The 22034-nt window shown below is 38.2% G+C and overlaps 1 protein-coding gene across 4 annotated transcripts in view; it reads right to left on the bottom strand.

Moving 5' to 3' along the window:
• The window catches only part of BBS9 (Bardet-Biedl syndrome 9), a 449627-nt gene that overhangs the window by 78870 nt on the left and 348723 nt on the right, over nucleotides 1–22034 (bottom strand). For all 4 annotated transcript variants that reach the window (XR_003795236.1, XM_029233592.1, XM_029233591.1 and 1 more), the window contains one exon: nucleotides 9871–10053. Coding sequence is in view for 3 of the 4 variants with exons in the window: in XM_029233592.1 (XP_029089425.1) it covers nucleotides 9871–10053 (183 nt within the window). In the remaining variant the exon portion in view is untranslated. The remainder of the gene's footprint in view (nucleotides 1–9870; nucleotides 10054–22034) is intronic.

The raw sequence follows: 22034 nt of genomic DNA, 5'->3' as shown, positions 1-22034 counted from the left end.
GTAGTAGTAGTAGTAGTAGTAGTAGTAGTAGTAGTAGTAGTAGTAGTGGTAGTGGTAGTGGTAGTGGTAGTAGTGGTATTCTGGTCTTCCAGTTGACATAGATAACTAAACATCAAAACCCTGAATCTAAAAATGATGGTGAAGACACCCAAAGGAGGCTCAGTACATGGTCCAGTTCACTGAGACCAAATGAGCAATGTAACTTTCTTACTTTGTGTAGGAAATAGAATTTGGATAAGTATTATTGAAGAAGAAAAACCTTACTTTATACATATTTTTATTCAATGTTTATTGTGTTTCAGTAAATCATGAATAGTAGACCATAGCCAAACCTAAGGAAAGCCAGGTTACGTGGAAAAAAAAAATACATAGTAGAGGAAAGGATATACCTGAAATGTAAAGAGAAATTCCACGTGTAACAGCTCCTCAGATGCTGACATGGCCCTTCTCCCAACCTAACTGTGTGAAGGGCAGTGAGTTTCTGGTTCTGAGCACCTCTGAACTGGCAGATTCCTCACTCGGCACCAACTGTGTTTTCCATCAAACTCTGGGCATGTCTTCATGAGAAAGGCATTGGGGAGCCAAGTTCACTCACTTTCTTTATGTCATGTTCTTCCTCTGTACCATTTATTTACTGGTTCAGTAGGAATATAAAGAGAAAGTAAGGTGAAATCAAAGCTGGATGGCCACTCTCAACTCTCTTCGAAGCAGAACCAGTCCTTGGGGTCTGGTCTCGTTCACCAATGTACAGATAAGGAAACCAATGCTTAAAGAGTTCTGTAATTTGCCTAAGGATGCCCAGCTAGTTAAGTATTCGCTCTAAACGGGATGTGAATCCCAGTCTGACATAATATTCTATTCAACTGATATACCACAGTTTGTATTTTCCAACTATGAGCATTTAGGTTGCTTGCGGTATTTCATAATTATAAATATAAACATTATGGTACCAAATGGATTTTAGTTTACTACTTTCAGTGCATTAACTTAGATTACTGGTGCCCAAGTGTTGGATTAGTTTTATGACCCACATTTTCCTAGAGGACTCTCTGGAAAGACTATATCAGAAATAGCTGGGTGTGTCTATTTCACTACATGTCTGTTAGTAGTATTTATTACCAAATTTGACTAAATCAATAAAGGTGAAGTGTACCTAATAGCTGTTTACACTTGCATATATTCATCACTGGTAAGACTGAAAATTTTTATGTTAACTGATTTGAATTACAGGATATGTGAATGAAAATATGTATAAATATTTATGTGTGGTGGTCTGGCTATCAGTTTACCTATATCTTTTACCATCTGTACAGGAAAGATCCAGTTTTCTCTTATAGAATGCCCCCAAAATTTGAGGTTGCTTGCAAAAAAAAAGGAGTAATTCAAAATGGAAATAGATTGCTTCCTTTTTTAAAAATGACTTTTAAAAGGCTACACAGTTGTTGGAGGACAATCTGTAATTGTGTGAAACATTATGAAAGTAAATGGGGTATCAAGCAATCCACAGATCTTATATCCGACTATATGCTTAATTTAAGCTTTAATTCTGTGGGGATATAAAAGAATCTGTCCTTAAATTAGAATACAAGACAAGCACATATTCAATTTTAGAGTATAAAATGAGAACTAAATTATGTCATACCCCCAAGTGAAATTCACAAGAGAATGAAAGCCAGAATAAATAGGGAGGAAACGAAAACTGATCTGCCTCTTAAAGAGGGTAGATAGAAGGGTAAAGAGAGGACACTATTTTAGGTGAGGAAAAAAGCTCTATTAGCCCTGCTTGATGGAAAGAAGCTGCGTATCCATGCAAAGTCAGCTTTCCCAGAACAAAGTGGGGAAGCTGGGAAGTCGCAGAAAAGGAGTTTCGGAAAGAAGATACAGTGGAGCCAAGTGACTGAAAGTCCTGAATGCCTGGCACTGGAATCCAAACTCGACCAGGGGCAAAGAGAGCCATGGAAAGTATGTAAGCAGATGTGTGACAGGAGAGCAGTGGGCTGAGTCTTGCAGAGATGTGCAGGGCAAAACGTGGGTAGAAAGGCAAAAACATGGGTAGAAAGGCTACTTCAAATGCCACCACAGAAAGCCAAGTAGAATAACAAGGACGCAAGCCAAGGGGGGTTCCCAGAAACATTTCCAAATGAACAACCACAGGCTAGGGTGATTGACTAAACCTGGAGGTGCAGCTCTGCGTGTGGTTACAGCAAAGAGGGAGCACCGGTTTTAGAGGAAAGAGTCACCAATTTCCAGGTGTACATTTGTAAAAGAATGCAAGGTCCCAGAAATGGCAAAATCATCTCTTTGTAATTAGTAGACTCAAGCTGGGCACAGTAAAGGTACTTTAAGGAAATTGAACTAAGTAAATACACTTCCAGCCAGGAATCAAATTGGTAAGCATTATAAGCATGGCGATGATCATTATTTTCCTCACTGTGGTAGTGTGAGTTTTACTTACTTTACTTATTTATAATTAAATCACACCTTATTTCACAAAGGATCTCACATACAGTGAGAGTGTAGCTTCAAATAATCAATTCTTTGTTCGTTTACTTAGTCTCTTTATTCTTAAATGCATGAATAATATTAAATGTGTCCATTAAAGCGCTGTTTCATATTTGATATACATAAGGAAAGACTAAAAAATTACACGTCACCACCTGTAAATGTATTCTACTTGGCTCCTATTCTGATGTATTTAAACCATTTCAGTTTTTAAAACTGCAAGCAGGTCATCAGAAAAGCTCTGAGATACATTATATTCAACTCTAGTCAAGTATTACATAACACCAGTTGCACCTAACTAGCAACAACACAGAGTATGTGGCCATTATGAACATAAAACTAATTCTTTCATGTTTATCTTGCTGGCTAAGATCATGGGAATTACCAAAATATTTACTTTCTGCACTATGTTCCCATAGACAGTTATAATTGTGATGATACTTTAGCAGTCATAAAGGCAGGCTTGATACTGACACCAGACTTCCTCCTTTTGTTTGCCTTTTAAGAAGAGGTCATTAATAATAGTAATGATTAGCCATCTCAGTCATCACTCAATCCAGACAGGCGGCACAATGGCCCTTGCATCAAATCTGACCTGTGGCGTAGAGGTCTTTAAGCCTTGTAAGTGAGTCTTGATAAGTCCCTCCACACAATAGGATTTCCTATTATAAACATCTGTTTTCTCACATGAACCATGTTGAAAATGTTAAAAATAAGTTTTTCTTTCCATATCAGTTTGTAAAAGGAATAATCAATCAAAAAGTAAGGCTGAAGGTCCAAATCTCCTTCCCCCACTGATGTAAATTTCCATCTTAACTTTCCCAGGGGATTTTAAAGTTCAGTACTAGGGAAGGTAACTATTAAACCTCTAAAGGACACAATAAAGCTTTTCTTTTTTCAAATAGCAGATAACAGCTACTAAAGATATTAAATGCACTTTGAAAGAAAAGAAAAAGGCAAGATGCTATGCAACATGCCAATATTCCTTCCAACTCTAGGACTGTACGTAATCAGGTCCCCAAACCAGTGCACTGCTGCTCTTTAGAGATTCCTCTGGAATCAGGTGGAACACGTGAACATTTAGAGCAGAAGAAGTTTGCGACAGCCATTTGGAAATACCAACACTGCTTCTCCTTGTTTTCCTGCCATCTGCGGGACTTCATCGTACAGAATCTTAGTCATCTAAGCTGTTTACTAGGAAAATAAGAAGCAGATCTGTATAGAGATTAGGAAGGGCAAAAAGGATTCAGCCACATACCAACTCCAAGGGACAGTAACTACCTACAGTGCTGTATTCAAAAGGGTTCTGAGGCCATGGTGTCAGCTCAACAGGAAAGAGTCTATGATGATTATAACGTCTACCAAGGCCATATGAAGGGGGAGTAGCAGCCCTTGTGCCAGATTCTTGCCTCTCCTTTATGCAGATGCACACATCTCCCTAGAGAAGTTTCTTGTTCCTGGGAAAATATATGGTTATTGTGAAAATGACCAGGCTGATCCCAGAATACCAGAAATAAGGGCTGCTAATGCAAACACCATGGCATCTTTTAATGTCAGTATCCTACCCTGCTTTCACTAATTTGTTAAAATGTGCTTAAGTTATTAACTCAACTGAAAAAACCCTTTCCCTCTTAATGACTGATAGTGCTATGCAACAGAAACTTCTGCAATGATGGAAATATTCTGTATCTATACTGTCCAGTGTGGTAGCCACTCACCACATGCGGCTATCGAGCAGCTGAAATACAGCTAGTGTGGCCAAGAAACTGAAATTTTAATTTTACCTCATTTTAATTCACTTAAATATCCATTTAAATAGCTACACGTGACAAGTGGCTACCATATTAGATAGCCAATATGTTTACAACAGAATATGACTAGAATATGTTTGCTTGTAATGTTGAAGTAAATCCCCAAAGGATGGGTACCAAGTCTACTTGGTTTATTGAGGTATGCTAAGTGCCTAGAACACTGCCTGAAACATAGCATGTGCTCAATAAATATTCACTGAATGAAAAAATGGATAACAAATGAACTGGATAAAAGATTTTTCCTCTTAGGTCAATCCCGAGGTATGTATAGTTTTGCAGCTTTTGGTCTCTGTACAGCATAATGAGGGGGAGATGTGTCTAATATCACAATTAAATACTCTCTCAGGCTCAAACCAGTAACACATTGACCTAAGTAGACTTACTTAGGTAAGTCTAAGGAGACTGTATTTTCCATAGAGCTTCAAGTGGATAGAGGGTCAGTAGAGGCGTATTTAAATTCTGCACTGAGGATCCAAATACTCTGAAATATCCTCAGAAAAGTAAGAAAATTCATTTTAGAGTTTCCCTAACAGGTACTCTGATAGAACACTATTTTAGGTAAAACTTTTCCAGCATCATAGGAAGACAATAGGGATAATACTATATTATCAAATCCACCAATAGAACTATGTTTATGACCTCTTTTTGGAGATGCCAAATAAAACATTTAACGTTTTTCTTAAAGTGATAGGGAGTATCCCTACAAAAACACATTTGGTATATATAACCTTCAGCAACTTAAAAAATCACATATAATAGTCAGCAACACCAGCATTTATTTGCCCTCCAAAAGTACTGAGAAGTGACAAAAATGGAAAAGTGTTACTAAAGAGACAGATCAAAGAAAACACTGATGAATTCTGTTCCAAATGGGATGGTATTTTTTTAATACTGATAATATAGTGTGAAGAACACTACCTTTCATTAGCAATAATGAATTCTAAACATTTTTGCTTTGTGAAACCGAGGCTATTAAGAAGAAAATATTCCAGAGTTGATTATGGTATTTAGCCTGTCTTGTGACACATGCCATCTAAATAACAATACAACAAACGATTGTGCAGTGCTGTTTGAACCGCAAATAAAACACCTTCTGAGCACTTTCTCTTACCTCTCAATACTGTGGGGACATCTGACCTTGAACTGAGAGTCTCTTCTGAAAATGTTGCCCACATGTCTAAAGTTCTCCCTCTCACAATGTATTCTGCCATCCACCCTCAACCAAACCGTCTAAATTACATTCAGGTTTTTGTGGTATCATAATAACTTCAATATGGGATATAGTTCAACATTCTGGTCAGAGACTCCTTTCTTCCCCGCCTCACCCTCCTTCCAAGTTATTTCAGGTTTGCATATTTCGTTTTCACGTCTCAGCGGGATACCCATCACATAACATTTATTTGTGAGGTCTAAAGGCATAATGTGGAGGATTGTGAACCAGCATGTCAAAACCACATACTGCATGCGTACGTCTTAAAGAATGAAAAAGGATTCCTTTTTTCTCAAGATATATAAGCTGTCTCAATAGTATAAGTCCAAAGTGAATACCACAACCTAATTAAAGATGAAGAGCATAACAAGCAGTATTAAAATGTCTTTTTTGATTCATTCTTCTCCAAGTTATGTTTTTATCAAATGTCCTGTCTCATTAATGACTTCGATAGACATAACAAGTATACACACCTTCTAATCTCATCAAATTCAGAAGAGAGTTGAAGTAATTTTTTCTTACATGACTTGGGAGGTATGACAGTAGAGAATACAGAGGCAGGGTAGAAAGGAGCTTTGAGAAGATGCTCAGTCCATTCACCTGCCTACAGGGATGAGCATACTTACATACTCCTGGCAAATGAAGCTGTTTTTAAAGACCTCTGGAGTCAGAAATACCACAGTCTCTCTTGGGACTCAATTCCTACATTTGAGAATGTTTATTTCTAGGAAATTCTTCCTTTGGGTCTAAGCAGGCTTCAGGGCCAGCTTCAGAAGCATGCAAGCTGTGTAATTGCACAGGGCCCTGTGCTCAGTTTAATGCTTTGTTGTCATCATCTTGAAATTCTTAATAATTTAATCTTTGAATTTGTGTTTTGTAAGTGAAGTCTGATAAGACAATGAAGCGCGTGTGAGAAGGGAAAATATGTGCAATATGCATGCCTCCTCCCTCTTTTCCCCCCATTCCCATACAGCCCCATAGCTCAGAATTCCCGTGACCCCAGGATGAGTGGGAGTTCACAGAGACTCAAAGTAAGCAGGAGGAAGCCCTATTCTGTCTAGACTGATTAAGCGAAGGAACTGACAGCCCTGAGAGGCTTTTCATTTGAACCAGAACTTGTTTTGAATTAAGAAAGAAGGCAATAGATTCAAAGAAACAGGAGTGACTAAGGAAACCCACTACACTCCTGTTACTTCCCTGTATTAACCAACCACTTACACTGAAAATGATAACATAGAAAGAAAGGGAAATGGAGTGACACAGAGCTCCTTTCCCTTCAGTCCTTCCTTCCTTAGCAGGAAGCTGAAGGTAGAGAGTGTTGGTAGATGTGCACTGGTTAAGAAGTAAAATAAAGACAGTTAAGTTTTGTGCAGCAATTCTGCAGTTCCATAAGAACAAAATGCATATGAGCTACAAAATACAAGTTGCATATATTGTATATGTATTGTATATATTGTATAATTGTGGCAATTCTTTAAATTTTTCTTTATTTAGAACTACATAAATAAATAGCAAACAAAAATACCACGATGAGAGAGTGACTACAGAAACTAAAAAGCTATGTGTTTAGTACCTGTTTTAACAGCACTTTAGCATATTTTCCTACTTTTTTGAACAAGGGGTCTGCATTTTCATTTTGCACTCAACCTCGTAAATTATACAGCTGGCCCTGCCCTGCTTCCTCATGCTCCAGACTCGATCCACTGCATCTGTTCTGCCAAGTCACCTCTTGTTAGCTTCCACCCTTATCTCCATTCATTCACCCCAACAAATGTCAACTGCGCTATGGTCAGGCATTGTGCCAGGCACTGAGAATATAAAAATGAGTAAGATATAATTCCTGCCCTCAAGTGTAGTCGAGGAGACAAATCTCCATGAAAAGGTAGTAATATCTACCTTGCATGGCTTTAGTGAGGACTATAAATAATACATATAAAGTAGACAAACCACTACTAATGATGATTAGCACTCTATCCAATTATCTCATTTAATTCTTATTACAATTTATTGGACAGCTAACATAATTGTTTCCATTTTAGAGCTACAGAAGCAGAGATTTAGATCAGCTAAGAAACTTGACCAGAAGGACTTTGCTGGAACCAGCACCTCAAGCCACCCAAGTCTTTTTGACTACTAAATCTTGAGTTCATAGTGATAGTGATAGTTAATATTCTTATTAATATAATCTTATACAGATGGCCAAGAAGCACATGAAAAGCTGCTCAACATCACTAATTATTAGAGAAATGCAAACCAAAACTACAGTGAGGTATCACCTCACACCAGTTAGAATGGGCATCATCAGAAAATCTACACACAACAAATGCTGGAGAGGGTGTGGAGAAAAGGGAACCCTCTTGCACTGTTGGTGGGAATGTAAATTGATGCAGCCACCATGGAGAACAGCATGGAGGTTCTTTAAAAAACTAAAAATAGAATTACCATATGATCCAGCAATCCCACTACTGGACATATACCCCGAGAAAACCATAATTCAAAAAGACACATGCACCCCAATGTTCATTGCAGCACTATTTACAATAGCCAGGTCATGGAAGCAACCTAAGTGTCCATCGACAGACGAATGGATAAAAAAGATGTGGTACATATATACAATGGAACATTACTCAGCCATAAAAAGGAACAAAATTGGGTCATTTGTAGAGACGTGGATGGATCTAGAGACTGTCATACAGAGTGAAGTAAGTCAGAAAGAGAAAAACAAATATCATATATTAATGCATATACGTGGAAGCTAGAAAAATGGTACAGATGAACCGGTTTGCAGGGCAGAAGTTGAGACACAGATGTAGAGAACAAACGTATGGACACCAAGGGGGGAAAGCGGTGGGGGGTTAAGGTGGTGGTGTGATGAATTGGGAGATTGGGATTGACATGTATACACTAATGTGTATAAAATTGATGACTAATAAGAACCTGCTGTATAAAAAAATAAATAAAATAAAATTCAAAAAATATATATATATAATCTTAACCATTCTATTCTTTAATTTCTATTATTACAGTGTACATTTCTAGCTTCTCAAAGGTCGATGTTAGCTGTAATTTTATCAATCTAAAAATAATGTGAACTCTAAATTTTTTCTAATTTATTTTTACTGTTTTGTTAAGGATATAAAATATAGCTTGATTTTTTTTTTATTCTGACAACCCTTTGACCCAACTGTAGAAAATTAGATTCAACTGACAAAGCTTGTGATTTTCAAAATCGTGTTCATGACTTTGTTGCTAAAATACCGTATACAGGTTAAAAACATGTCTTTGGACGCAGACAGACTTTGGTCCAAATTCTGGCTCTACCACCCACTAATTTCAGAAAGGTACTTAACTCTCAAAGCCTAAATTTTCCCATATGTAAAACAGGGATGAAAACAATACCTTAACTATATTATAGGTCCTTGTTTAAGATTAAATGAGATAATCCTTGTGAAACACTTAAAAGAAAACATGGTACCTAGTTAACACCCAAAAATTTCAGTTTTAGTACTATTATCTTTAGTACCATGTTTTCACATCTGTGTTTAAAACTGGATCTGAAATGACTTTTTTGTTGAAATGGTTTCCTCCAACACAAAAAAATAAGTTCAAGCGTCTCTGATTTCAAAGAAGTATATATTTCTTTGTAAATAAAAGCATGCGTTAATGGCACCTGGTAGTCACATACCTCAATGATTCAAAGCATCTAAGATGTTTATTTATATCATCCTTCACCAAAAACTCCAAATGCATGCCCCCATTTTTTCCCTTTTTGTTCTAAACTGCCTATTCAAAGGATCAAGAGTAAAAGAGTTTATAAACTACATATAAAGAATTACATAAATGTAACAAAATATCCCTGTCATTTAGCGAGGCTACCTCAGTTCTCTCTAACCCTTGAAGTGACACTTAAATTTAAGAACGTTGAGCAAATTAAAATGGCTGAACTGTTTTCTCTCATGGAAAAGGAAAGGATTAGATAATCTGAAGGTTTACTGCCATCACCCTGGCGGTCAAATGACTGTTTCCCTGGCTTCAGGGAAGTGATTGAAGGGTATATAAAAAAATAGACTGAAGTGATTGAAGAGTATATAAAAAATAGACTGGATACCACATAAAAATGGACTATATACCTATTTTTTAAATAGCTCTAGAAAAAAAAAAGGCCTTTACTTGACATTTTTATTATGGTTTGAAGAAAAGGAAAACAGGATTTGGGTAAAAAAACAAAACAAAACCAAGCTTTCATTTGATACCTTAGAAAACATGATAGCCATGTGATATTTTCCTAAAACCACCACCTTTTTCAATAACTCTGGCTGTTACCACTGCAGGCTTGTGGGTCCTTACCAATTCTTGAGTGTCCTGCTGCAGTGGCAGAAATGCCGCTTCCAGGATAGCAATCTGGTCGGCGCTAAGCTTCTGCCACAGCCCGATCAGCAGAATCACCAAATGGGTGGCACTTTTCAGCCTGGTGAATGACTGGAACAGATTGTCTTGGTTTTCCTCTACTGCATCTGCTAGAGAGATTACCTGCAGAAATTACAAACTTCAGTTAGGGATAATTTCACAATTCTTGAGCCCTCAACAAATTACATTTGGCACACTCTTGTTTTTCTTTAAAACAGCTTCATGAACTTTGTCTTCCACAAACACAAGCTATGTTGAGTAATAAAAGAGTTATCATTCATCTGTTCGCTTCCTTCTTTTAAAAAAATACCCTAAGTAATTCCAAATCCATATGGCCAAGAGATGAAAATATCCACGAAATCAGCTTAATGGGGACATTGTTCAGTGTCTGCTTCACCATCAATTCACCTTCTACAATATATGATAATATAAGTAACCTCTAATACAGTTATTATGGTCATTATTACTAGTCACAGAGATTGATCAATTTAAAAAATTCTTGATCAATTTAAAAAATTTTTATCAAAGTAACTGCATTTACCTTGGAATTTCAAATAATAACTTCATAATATCCTTTTCAGAAAATAACTGTCTTCCTCTATTACTTATTACATGGTATTGGAATATCCAATATTTCTTTACTATATTTAAAAGGTAGATAATGTTCAAACATTTGACCAATCAAGCAATGTCATTTTTAACACAAATGTCAGGCACCAGCCCACAGGGACCCGAAAGAAAAAAATATTCAGGGTCCATTAGCTTTACAATGCCAAATCTACTTAGGATAAAACTGGCAGGAGTGAGTAGAATTGGCTTTTTTTTTTTTTTTCATCCTCTTGAATAATCCTGTGGAAAAAAGAACTAAAGTAACAATTGGATAGAACACTGAAGACAGCCCATTGGTGTTTTATTTTATTTTAGTGTCTTGGTGAATTTTGTGCTCATTAAAAGTAATGAACTGATTAGCCCAGAGGCTCAAGGCACATGACAGCCCCCAGAACTGGAGTAGCAAAAGCCGGGGCAATGTAAGCTCCTTTCTACAAGTCCCCACCAGCTTGAGGGACTAGAGCTCATATGAGTTTCAGAAGTCTAGTGCAGATGACCCATTTGGTGATATTTCACGGCTTACTGACACTGGCCCAAAGGGCCTATTAAAAAATCGTCAGTCAAACAAGTATAGTCTGCAGCTGTGTGGTCTCCCAAATTCCATGTAGGAGAAGGGCTATAAGGGGACAGTCCTCAGAGTATCTGGGAGACACTGGAAAAGAGATGTAGGTTAGAGAAAGACAAAGCACCTGAAGGCCTTTGCCTGACACTCCCGGGCAAACCAGGATTCCTTGCCACTTGCAGGAGTTATGAAAGGCAATTACAATTCACATTCAGCTCTAGAGGGAGCCCTGGGCGTTGGGACCAAGGTAAGCATTAACAAAGCACACTGCTTACTGAGTGCCTACTACTGTGCTACTTTTCATTTGCATTCAAAGGTACGTGATACCCTGTAGCCCATGAGGATCTTATAATTTGTTGGACAGGAAACATACATACACAACCAATTAGTGGAAAGAAGCATTACTGTAATAATGTCCTTATTGTGCAGCACAGAAAGTAAGTGTGAAAGAAGCTAGCTAAGGGGCAGATTACTATGGGCCAGAGTTAATATCCCTGGGGCCTCTTTTACTCAAATGAGGCTTGGAACTCGTCCCTTCCCCATTACTTCAAGAAGTTCCCTCGAGGAGATGGAGAAGTCACTTTCCTTAAACCAAAACACCTGGAATTATCTGCTTCCCCAGCCCTCACCATGATTACAACTGACTCCTGTTAAAAATCTAAGTTTAATTTCATCTTCTTCCTGTGAATGTTATCAATTAAGCCTCACTGTGGGGGCCATCATATTATGACACAGATGCTTATTGTCAATAAGTCCAAATCATACAAAGATCAAGGTGATAAACACCTCCTGAGTGCCAGGGATGTGCAAGAATTTGCAGGAAGCACTACAGGGAATTCAATGGCAACAGAGATAACCTCCATCTTCAAAGACTTTATAATGGAGAAAGGAAAATAGGTCAAGGAGGCAAACACTGACAATATAGGGAAGACCCTATAGACTATTAAGGAGGAGAATACCACTAACATTATGATCATTATGTTAATAACAAGCCCTCCAATTAATTGAGCATGAACGTATGCCAAGCAATCTGCTCTGTGCCATACAGGTATCAATGCGTTCAATCCTCACGCCTCCGCTGAGACTTAGTTGGCAAGATCTCTGTTTTATAGATGAGGCCTCTGAGGCTCAGCAGATGTAAGGAATGTGCCCAGTACTGTACATAGGGTGTGCCAACTGTGTCTGTGCTTAGATGTGCTCCATGCTTGGTTTAAGGCCCTGCTGTCTCTGTCTTGAAAGTCTTAATAACTTTATTTTTGAATTTGTGCTTTGTAAGTGAAGTCTATAGGATAATGGACCATGCACATGATCAGAGGAGATATGCTCATTAACTCAGAGAGTTAAGTGCTCTTATATTTGCATTTAAAACTGGCATTGCACAATATAAAGATTAATCATAGAATTCATGCTAACAATTTAAAATTTTAATTTTTCCTTACTTGAGATAACATTAAATAGGAAATAAAAGCACCACCAGAAGGTGTGAAAGAGAGACCACTGAAGAAAGGAAAGAACTTTATATTTTAGTAGCTGTTTCAATAGCACTTTCTTCTACCTTTTAACAAGGGCCCTGCATTTTCATTTTGCACTGGGAACTGCAAATTAAGTAGCCAGTTTGACCATCACCTAGTGAACGAGAAAGCAGGATTCGACTTGGAGTCTCTCACTCTGAAGTCTGCATGAGACCTGAAGCACCTTATAGGTTCGGAGAAGGGCCTAACTACTAGTGAGTGTGGAGGGCCTTGGGAAGGAAAAGGTGGAAGCAGCAGCAGTGGCCACTGGACCAGGCTCAGCCAGCTCCTACCAGCTCAGGAGAAAGGACTGATTATTCAGTTTTCAGGAATTTTGTGAGCCAGTTGTTAAACATGGCCATTGCTAAAAATTAAATTATGTAAACTTAAAAATAAGTTACATGAAAACAAAAGTAATAAATACTCAAAACGCATTACTTCCTAATTATTTTACTGTTATCTAGGCCCTTGAGGTTATTTATGCCTGTTGCATCTGTATGTTGGCAACATTCTGCAATGGTGAGCTACTGCCCATTTCTTCCCAACTCCACATCCAGTGACCTCATGCTAGAAGCTTGCAATCAGCCATGGTGGAAGTATTTACAACATGCAAATCAACAAATGTTATAAAGTTAGGCTTCCCACCCACCCTGCTCCTCACAAATAGCCAGTTGGTAAGTATCTACCAGCATGCCACTGAGAAGAGGTACCTGAAATTTGTCCTCAAGAATAGACATTGGGTAAGGGGGCTTTAAAAGTGAAGGAAACAACCTGAGCAAGTGCATTAAAGCACAAATGTAGAGGCTGCTTGTTCAGGAAGGAGCAAATATTCCAGTTTGGGAAGAGCATTTGGTGAGACAAAAAAGGTCATCTGGGCAACTGCTGTAGAGGAACCACAATGTCAAGGTGAAGAGTGTGCAGGTACTGGAGAGCCACAGAGTATTCTGAGTATGGGTGTTATCTGATGGAGGCTGTGCTCTAAGTAGCCATCGGATCACAGCAAACATTTAGAGCATTTGCTGGGACTTAAGAGAGGCTTTTATGCACGTTCCTCACTATCAAGGGAAAATTCTTACTAAGTGTAACAGCATGTCAGTTCGTGGACCCACCCAACTTGCTAAACACAGCTGTGGTGGAAGAATGACTTCTCAGTGAGACAGCAGCCCAAGCCACAGGATCTTTCCTGAGCAAGACCCAAAATACATCAATCCTGGAGAAGCATCGTTTCTCTAAGTTTCAGTCTCGCTGGATATATTTCTGTGCCATTGTGGAAAGAGTCTGCTATCCCCAAATGGTCACAGAAATTGGAAAGAAATGGGATAAACAATTCCTTATGTAAATTACCCCCAAGGAAAATCTTCCTGACCTACTGGCCAGCATGAAATACTAAACAGGTCTCCATGTTCTCAATTTAGTTTTACACGTAATAGCCAAGTTTACTTTGTTCTCCACAAGAGCCAAATGAATTTAGCAGAATTAACATAGTAAAAAGGGATGGAAAAACTAGACCCATCAAGATTTAGATCTGTCTGACCAGGGCCTAGAGGATCTCGCAGCTCACCTGGAACTGAGAAATGAGGCCAACCAGCTGCTAGGGCTTACATGTGAGGGACAGTGATTTTTCAGTGCTCATCACTGGCTGTACAAGATGTGTGTTCCCTGGTGTTCAACAGAACTACAGAAAGGGAGAGGTTTAGGAAAAAATAAATGCTAACGATTTCAAGCACAATGTGTTGATGGCCTTTGTTTTGCTTTTTCAAATTGAAGGATTCCAAATTAAATGGAGACCCCAAAGGACATCTCTATCCAACTGCCATATCAATTGATGCCAAAGTAATGAGGCAGAGGTCCAGGGAGCTGCTTGCAGGAAAATGCTCAACTCATAAAGTGAGTGTGAAATTAATCCCAAATACTTCCAGCTGCCAAGATAGGCTCTAAAATTGGTTACAGGAAAGCAGCAGCAGCAACAGCAAAGTAGACATGAATCATACTATGTGAACACAGACATGTCCAATTTCTTCACCTAAACTGACCATCGAATCTGGCTCCCAATCTCATGTATGGCATACAGAACCCCACTACATTGCTGTTTAGCTGTCATTTACTGAGCCCTGACTGTGGGCCAGGCACTGGGCTAGTGCTGTTATACTCAGGTTATCACTTGGTCCTCATGATACCCTCTGAGATAAAAATCGTTGATCACCTTGGCTCCCACTTCCAGATGAGGAAACAGAAGCTTAGAGCTCTGATGAGCTTAATGCTCAAATGATGAGCACACTGCCTGTGGTAATGAACTAGGGCAGGGAAGGACAGGGATTTTAATGCTGTCTCCTGATTCCCCATTGGGTGCCCTTTCTTCTCACTGATACACAAACGTATACAGTTGGCTCCATAAAGTAATCCGGTGGATTTTTATATTGATAATCAAACAATAACACTGAGGAAAAAACTAGTAATATATTGTAGCAATAACAGGTATATGTGCTTTAGTTAAGTTTTTCCATTGTTGGAGCTTTTAACATAGGTTGAAATTTCCAGGTTGGTTTCTGCCCAAAGTTACAGTATAAAGGAAATTAGTTCATAATTTGTAAAGGATGGGAAGTTAACATAGTAAGTTTTTTTCTCTTAACAAAGGGAATTTAATTATGTTCTATATAACTCAAAATTATGAAGACTAGAAAACAGCTATTTCCTAGGCCTGCTCCTTTAGTGAAGCTACTTTTTTAAAAGGAATGATTGATTTATTTTCTATAAATCATAGAGTACAATGTTTTCCGTGGTCTAAGCAAGTTGATGGTATATAACAATAATTGTTAACATTGTCTTAGGGCTTTCTAGGAGCCAGGCACTGTGCTAACGTCCTTACAGGGATTCTCTCATTTCACTCTCAAAACAATTCTATGAGGTAGATACTAGTACTGCCCCCATTTAAAACATAAGGAAACAGAATTACAGAAAGGGTCACGCAGTTAGTAAGTGACAGAGCCAGAATTCACACCCAAGCCATCTGACCCAAGAAACGTCACCAAGTAACCTTGCCTGCATTAATTTTCTGCCTGCACATCAGTTTCATCATAGGCAATATGTGGAACAAATTCTATCAAAAGTTTCCCAATGGGAGGTTTCAGCTTTGCTGATGTTCCAATACCTCATACGAATTAAGATAGGTTTATTTTAACAAAAGGTCAGCGTGGATGAACGAGTTAGGAAAATGGAGTTCCTATGATATGGATGAGTTTATATATCCCCCAGGACAGAATGCAATAGGCTGTGCTGGAACAGGCAATGGCCTGGGAGCCAAGAAGACAGAGATTCTAGTCCTGGCTTCCCTACTAAACAACTTTAGGTCAGTGTTCAATGTACTTCCCTTTTCAGGGCTCTATGGTTTCATCACCTTTAAAATGTAGGGGTGGGAAATATGATCTCTAACAACCATCATAGCTGTGTCAGATGCAAAAACTTTTAAATTACTTTTGTATGATTTATTTTGAACTATCCATGCTCCTTCCCCATCTATCCATCCATTTCTTCCCCTCTATTTGTATACATACTGAGTTTCTCATTTAATGTTTGTTGATTTGCAGCTTTTATCTATACAATACCAGTAAGAATGTTTTTCTTTGACTAATTCATAGGATTATGAAAATTAAATTAGAGAAGTAAAAAGATGAACAATACCAAGTGTTGGCAAGGATGTGGAGAAATGGGAACACCGATACCTTGCTAGTGGAAATATGGTATGGTCACTCCGGAAAACAATCTGGCAGTTCCTCAAAAAGTTAAACATATATGACCCAGAAATTCCACTTCTAGGTTTATGCCCGAGAGAAATGAAAATATATATCCACTAAAAAACTTGTTCAAAAATGTTTACGGAAGCATTATTTATAATAGCCCGAAAGGAGAAACAACTCAAATGTTCTTCAACTGATGAATTGATAAATTAAACGTGGAATATTCTTCAGCCATAAAAGAAATGGAGTACTTACACATGCTACTACATGGATAAACCTTAAAAATATTATGCTAAGTTAAAGAAGCTAGTCACAAAAAGTCTTTTTTGTGACTGTCTTGTATTATTCATGCTGTATTATTCCATTTATATGAAATGTCCAGAATGGGCAAATCTATAAACATAGTAAGCATGTGGTGATTACTTAGGGCTGGGGTGGGTGGTAGACAGGAGGAAATGGAAAGTGACTGCTAATGGGTGTGGAGTTTCTTTTAGGGAGGATGAAAATGTTCTAAATAGATTGTGGTGATGGTTGCATAACCGGTGAATATGCTAAAAATCATTAAGTTGTCCACTTTAAACGGGCGAATTGTATGCATGTAAATTATATCTCAATAAAGCTGTTAAAAATAATAAGAGGGGCTTCCCTGGTGGCGGAGTGGTTGAGAGTCCGCCTGCCGATGCAGGGGACACGGGTTCGTGCCCCGGTCTGGGAAGATCTCACATGCCGCGGAGCGGCTAGGCCCCTGAGCCATGGCCACTGAGCCTGCACGTCCAGAGCCTGTGCTCCGCAACGGGAGAGGCCACAACAGTGAGAGGCCCACGTACCGCAAAAAATATATATATATTAATAATAATAAGAGAAGTTAAAAGTACTATGAAAGCATAATTCATAAAAGGTAGATAAATTAACATAAATAAAGGTACTTTAAGAAACAATTTTGATATATTAATGGCTATATCAAATTGCAACTGGGGCTTAATGACATTCTAGATGATGGAATGATCACGTGACTTTGGAGTCTATTAGATCTAAATCTGAATGCTGGTAATGCTTACTTACTAGCTGTACAACCTCTGGCTAGTTACTTTACCTCTCTCAGACTCAGTTTTCTCACCTGTAAAACAACACTCCTGGTTACTGTTTCTTAATATTTCCTGTAGTTGAAAGCTTATTTCAGTTTAGTAACAGCTGGTAAATTCTACTTTTTCTGTTAGACTCACAATAACATCGAAAAAGGAAGACCTTTCTCCTGGTACTTGAGGCACACTACCAACTACCGCCTCCTAAGGCGATGCAGGAGAGCTGATAACTCTGCAGTTGCTCCCTGGCCCTCTCTGTGTGTCACTCAATGGGACACTGCTCATTCTGTAGCCAAGTTTAATCCAGTTTCAAGTAAAATGTCATGAGACCCTGTTTCAATATATTACTACAAGCTATGTAAGTTACATGTATTGGATTCCCTTTTTGACTTCTTTAGCAATTCTATTAAAACACACACGCACAGACACACAACTTTGCCTGATATGACTTGTGCTCTAGAAATTCTCTGAGGCTTGTTAATCAGGGAGCGAGACATTGTTTGATTTTCCTTTGTACCTCACTGAAAATGCTAGAAAATTTTGTGATGTGAATAAAATGTTTATGAAGTTACACCCAACATGCCCTCAATTTTCCAGTACTCAGTACACAGTGGGTGTCCCATAATGCTGGTTGAATTGGTGAACCTCACAGTCAGTCTGCCTAAAAATCCAGCACAACTAGGAGCCATACTAAACTACTTCTTAAATCCTGGACACAATCAGGTACTGTCAGGCTCCCAATTTGAATGGAACTCAAGTGATGTCACATGGAAACAACAGACCTACCTCAATATATCTGTCATGTACTTTAAAAAAAAATCTCTCCAATTCACCTTTAGCCACAGCTGTCTAACGCCAAGCTACAGACAGCTCTAATGACTGCTGAAATTAATTTATTCTTCACATGGCTACCCTTTGGTTAGAAAGACACTTTAAATCTGGGGGAGACTTGGAAGCAGGCAAGAAATAGGACATGCTTCCTACTCAACCATGTTATTTGTCATGGCATTTGCTGCGTACTCCAACATGGCAAAGGCCTTGCAATAAGGAAGAAGAAAAAGTTTACCAGGTCTCAACTTTTACTTTGGCTGAAAAGATCCAATTTGTATCCAAGAGAATTATTCTTTTACCAAAAAACAGTGAAATAAGGTTCAAAATGAAAAAAGAAAGGGCATAGAGATGATTTAAATGCCAGATGAGCATATAAGAAGTGTTTCCTTATCTATGTGCTGAACCTTTAGCTAGATAAAAGAGAACTTTGGGTTTTTACTTCAGAGGCATAGCAAGAATCTAATTCTTAGCTACTTTGCTACTATGTCATTTTGTATAAATAGGATAGGGGACTGGATTACATTCTATTGTACCTCACATGAAGTAAAAAACCTAAGATACCCCTATAACATGCATTTAGCTGAAACTTCTAAACCAAACCCAGGATTAGCATACATTTTTAACCATGCTACCATTTGGGGTAGCTATTAAAACAACAGAGAAAGTGTACCCATTCAGTAAAAAACTTCAGTTGCACAAGTTATTTATCTTCATAAAAAGAGACCTGCTAATTGCCTAAATCACCTGATGCTTTGCAACAGCAAGGTATGATCTTTGTGACTCTTTGAAGCCCTGATGGTTTTTCTGGTCTAGGATTATAATTTTCCTTGACACCAATCTACACTTGCCAAATGCCTTGAGAATTCATAGAAAACTGGTTTTAGAAAAACAACTTACTCCTGAGAAATTTCTTTATACTATATACTGTAGAACCCTTTTTTTTTTCTTTTTTAATGTTCTGCCCAGAAGAATATAAAAGGTAGGCAGTGCTGGAATATAGACTTTGGCTGGGACTTTTAAAATATATACCATTGATACATAAAAATGTTAAATGAAAAAGACAATAAATCATTTATAAGTGACACAGAGACAAATTTTGCTATTTCTGCAAAGTTTATTCACCAAATAGACATGTAACTTAACCAGCTGAAGGGAAACTAACTCCAGTGCTTGGCTAATATAGTGCCAAAAATACAACTGGTCTCAAACCTGATTACTGCTCTGACCACTGCCCCCCCAACACCAGGTGACCAAATTTTTACCGCTTTCCATAAAATTATCTACTTATAGCCAAGTGAAACCCCGATTTGAAAAATAATAATTAATGGACTCAAGTTGTAAACAGAAGAATGAATGCTCTCCGGACCACCGTTGCTCATTGAACAGATCGCTATTAAAGCTGGAACCTACGGCTGGCAATGTCAAAGCTCATTTTACAAACCCTGGAGAATGCCACAGTTATCACTGTCCAAAAACAACAACCACGAGGTCTGATCTGAATAGTTTCTAAGTTTAGAATGTTTCGGGCCACATTCTTACATGCAGACATGTCAGCAATTATGTAGCCACCCACACAGCCTTGAGTGCCATCTCCAATGAGGGGAAATGATGAATAGATGGGCAGTTGGCAGGTGTTCTAAGAGCATTCCTTAGCAAATGCTGACACATTATTCAGTGTGATCAATTAAGGCATGCTGATGATCCACCCAAAGGCAGAAAGAGAGACTGGAGACCCCAACAGTGCCAGTGATGCTACTGATCATTTCCTTGGTTCCAGAATTTGAGAGGTGAGCATGACATGTTCACAAAAAAGTGAAACTGTTGAGTTTTTTCTTTCTTTAAATCTTCCTTTAAAACATCTGCTTTTTCAGAGTCTGTTTCTCTTGAACACCTGTGAATTTTAATCATTTTTGCTTTTTTTAGATAAAATACATAGTTATACCACTACTATCTGGTAGTACTTTGGCAAGACATATAGAGGACTATATGGCTCAGACAACATGGAAATAATATAAAAGGCAATAAATGGAGCTTCCTGGTTTCATATGAAGCGAAACTAAGATAAACTATGGGCATCTCTACAATCACAGGCTGTAGGGACATTATAATTGCAAGTGGCTTTCTTGAAGACATGTTGTGCCAGATTTCTGCAGTTCTGTAAGCTCCTCCAGGTCAGAGACTATTTTATTGTTTGCTGTACCCTTCCCATAGTCTCTGGCTCACAGCATGTTTGCTGTACTGAAGTAAATTAAAAAGCCTAATAACTCAGTAGCAGAGTGTCCATTAAGATGCCAATTTACAGGAGCACTACTTGGGCAATGGAAGTCCATCCCTACATTCCAGGTGAACAAGACCAGAACCTACCATTTTTTAAAAGTTTTTATAGGCTATGTTATTTACTGGGTCTACCATAGATAGTAAATAACTAGGTTCTAAATTCATGCCTTCCACACGTAGTATTACAATGAATTACTAAATTCATTCAAGTCTTTGCTGCTAAGATTATGTGGTGAGTGTTATAAAGTCTGTAATTTAACTTTAAAATACATCATCATAGACAAGGTCATATGATGAAAGAATGTGAATCAGCTTAAGCTACACTCTAGAGCAGAGTTTCTCAACCTCCTCGTTAATGACATTTGGGGCCAGATGATTCTTTGATATGGGGAGCTGTCATGGGCACTGTTGGAAGTTTAGTGGCATCCCTGGACTCTACACACTAGAGCGTGTCAATAGCACCCTCCCCCTAGTTGTAACAACCAAAATGTCTCCAGACATTGCCAAATGTCTCCTTGGGGGCAAAATCATACTAGTTGGGAATCACTGCTCTAGAGTCTGCATTTGTGCTCAAAACAGCCATTCCAATCAGAAGCAAAGTTCACAAGCCAGAGGGGTCTACCACAAACACTTAAGCTATTGGTGTCTCTAGTAACACTGGAGACTTTCTAATTACCATAAATGAATGTCAGAAATGAGTTTTGATTGGTGCAGAGGTTTGATAATTAGCATTATGGGTTCTAGAAATAGATTCATTGACAAAATTAATGGTATTTAAGATAAGTAAATTAGCTAAATATTTTTACACTCATACTCTTCTTTGCCTGAACAGAATATAAGAATCCAGGAAGACCCTGAAGGGATATGGTCCAAGTCTTGACCCTAAGCGATCCTTTGTCTTGTCTTCGGAGCAGAAAATTTCTAGCTATCTGATGCTCATTATGAGGATAAATGGATCTTGCTTTGGATTACTGTCCTATCTGCCTCAAGTGAACCTTTCCAGGAAGGTGATGTTCTAGTATCTGAAAGACGTAGAGATGAGCCTTCCCCAAGCCTAGAGTATGAATGGTTGCATGCTTATGTGTTTATTTAATAAATGTCTTCACATGTAGCAAAATTTTACGTGAGACTTACTTTCACTATAATGAGGAAGAAAGGTTGTGGGGAAATAGTTCATTCTTATTCATCTCAAGTATTTTGATGGCTATTATTACTTACTGAAAAGAATTTAAGAGTTATGCATGACCAAATTGGCAAAGGTAATGTACAATGTCAAGTCTGTGCTAAGTGATGAGGATATATGTGACTTAACAGCTGCCTGCAAAGAACAGTCTAGCAATAAAAACAAATATATTAATAAAAACAACAGCTGCTGCTTACTGTGTGTTCACTATGTGACAGGCACAATCCTGAGAACTCCATGTATATTACTCCTAAACCTTTCAACAACCCCTCTGGGTAATTATTATCTTTGACTGATTAAGGAAACACGGTTCAG

This window comes from Monodon monoceros, unplaced genomic scaffold (assembly GCF_005190385.1).
Source record: "Monodon monoceros isolate NGI ecotype Baffin Bay Population unplaced genomic scaffold, NGI_Narwhal_1 Super_Scaffold_2, whole genome shotgun sequence".
Classification (NCBI taxonomy): Eukaryota; Metazoa; Chordata; class Mammalia; order Artiodactyla; family Monodontidae; genus Monodon; species Monodon monoceros.
Note: the sequence above shows the minus strand (reverse complement) of the source record. Positions and strands in the feature narration are given on the sequence as shown.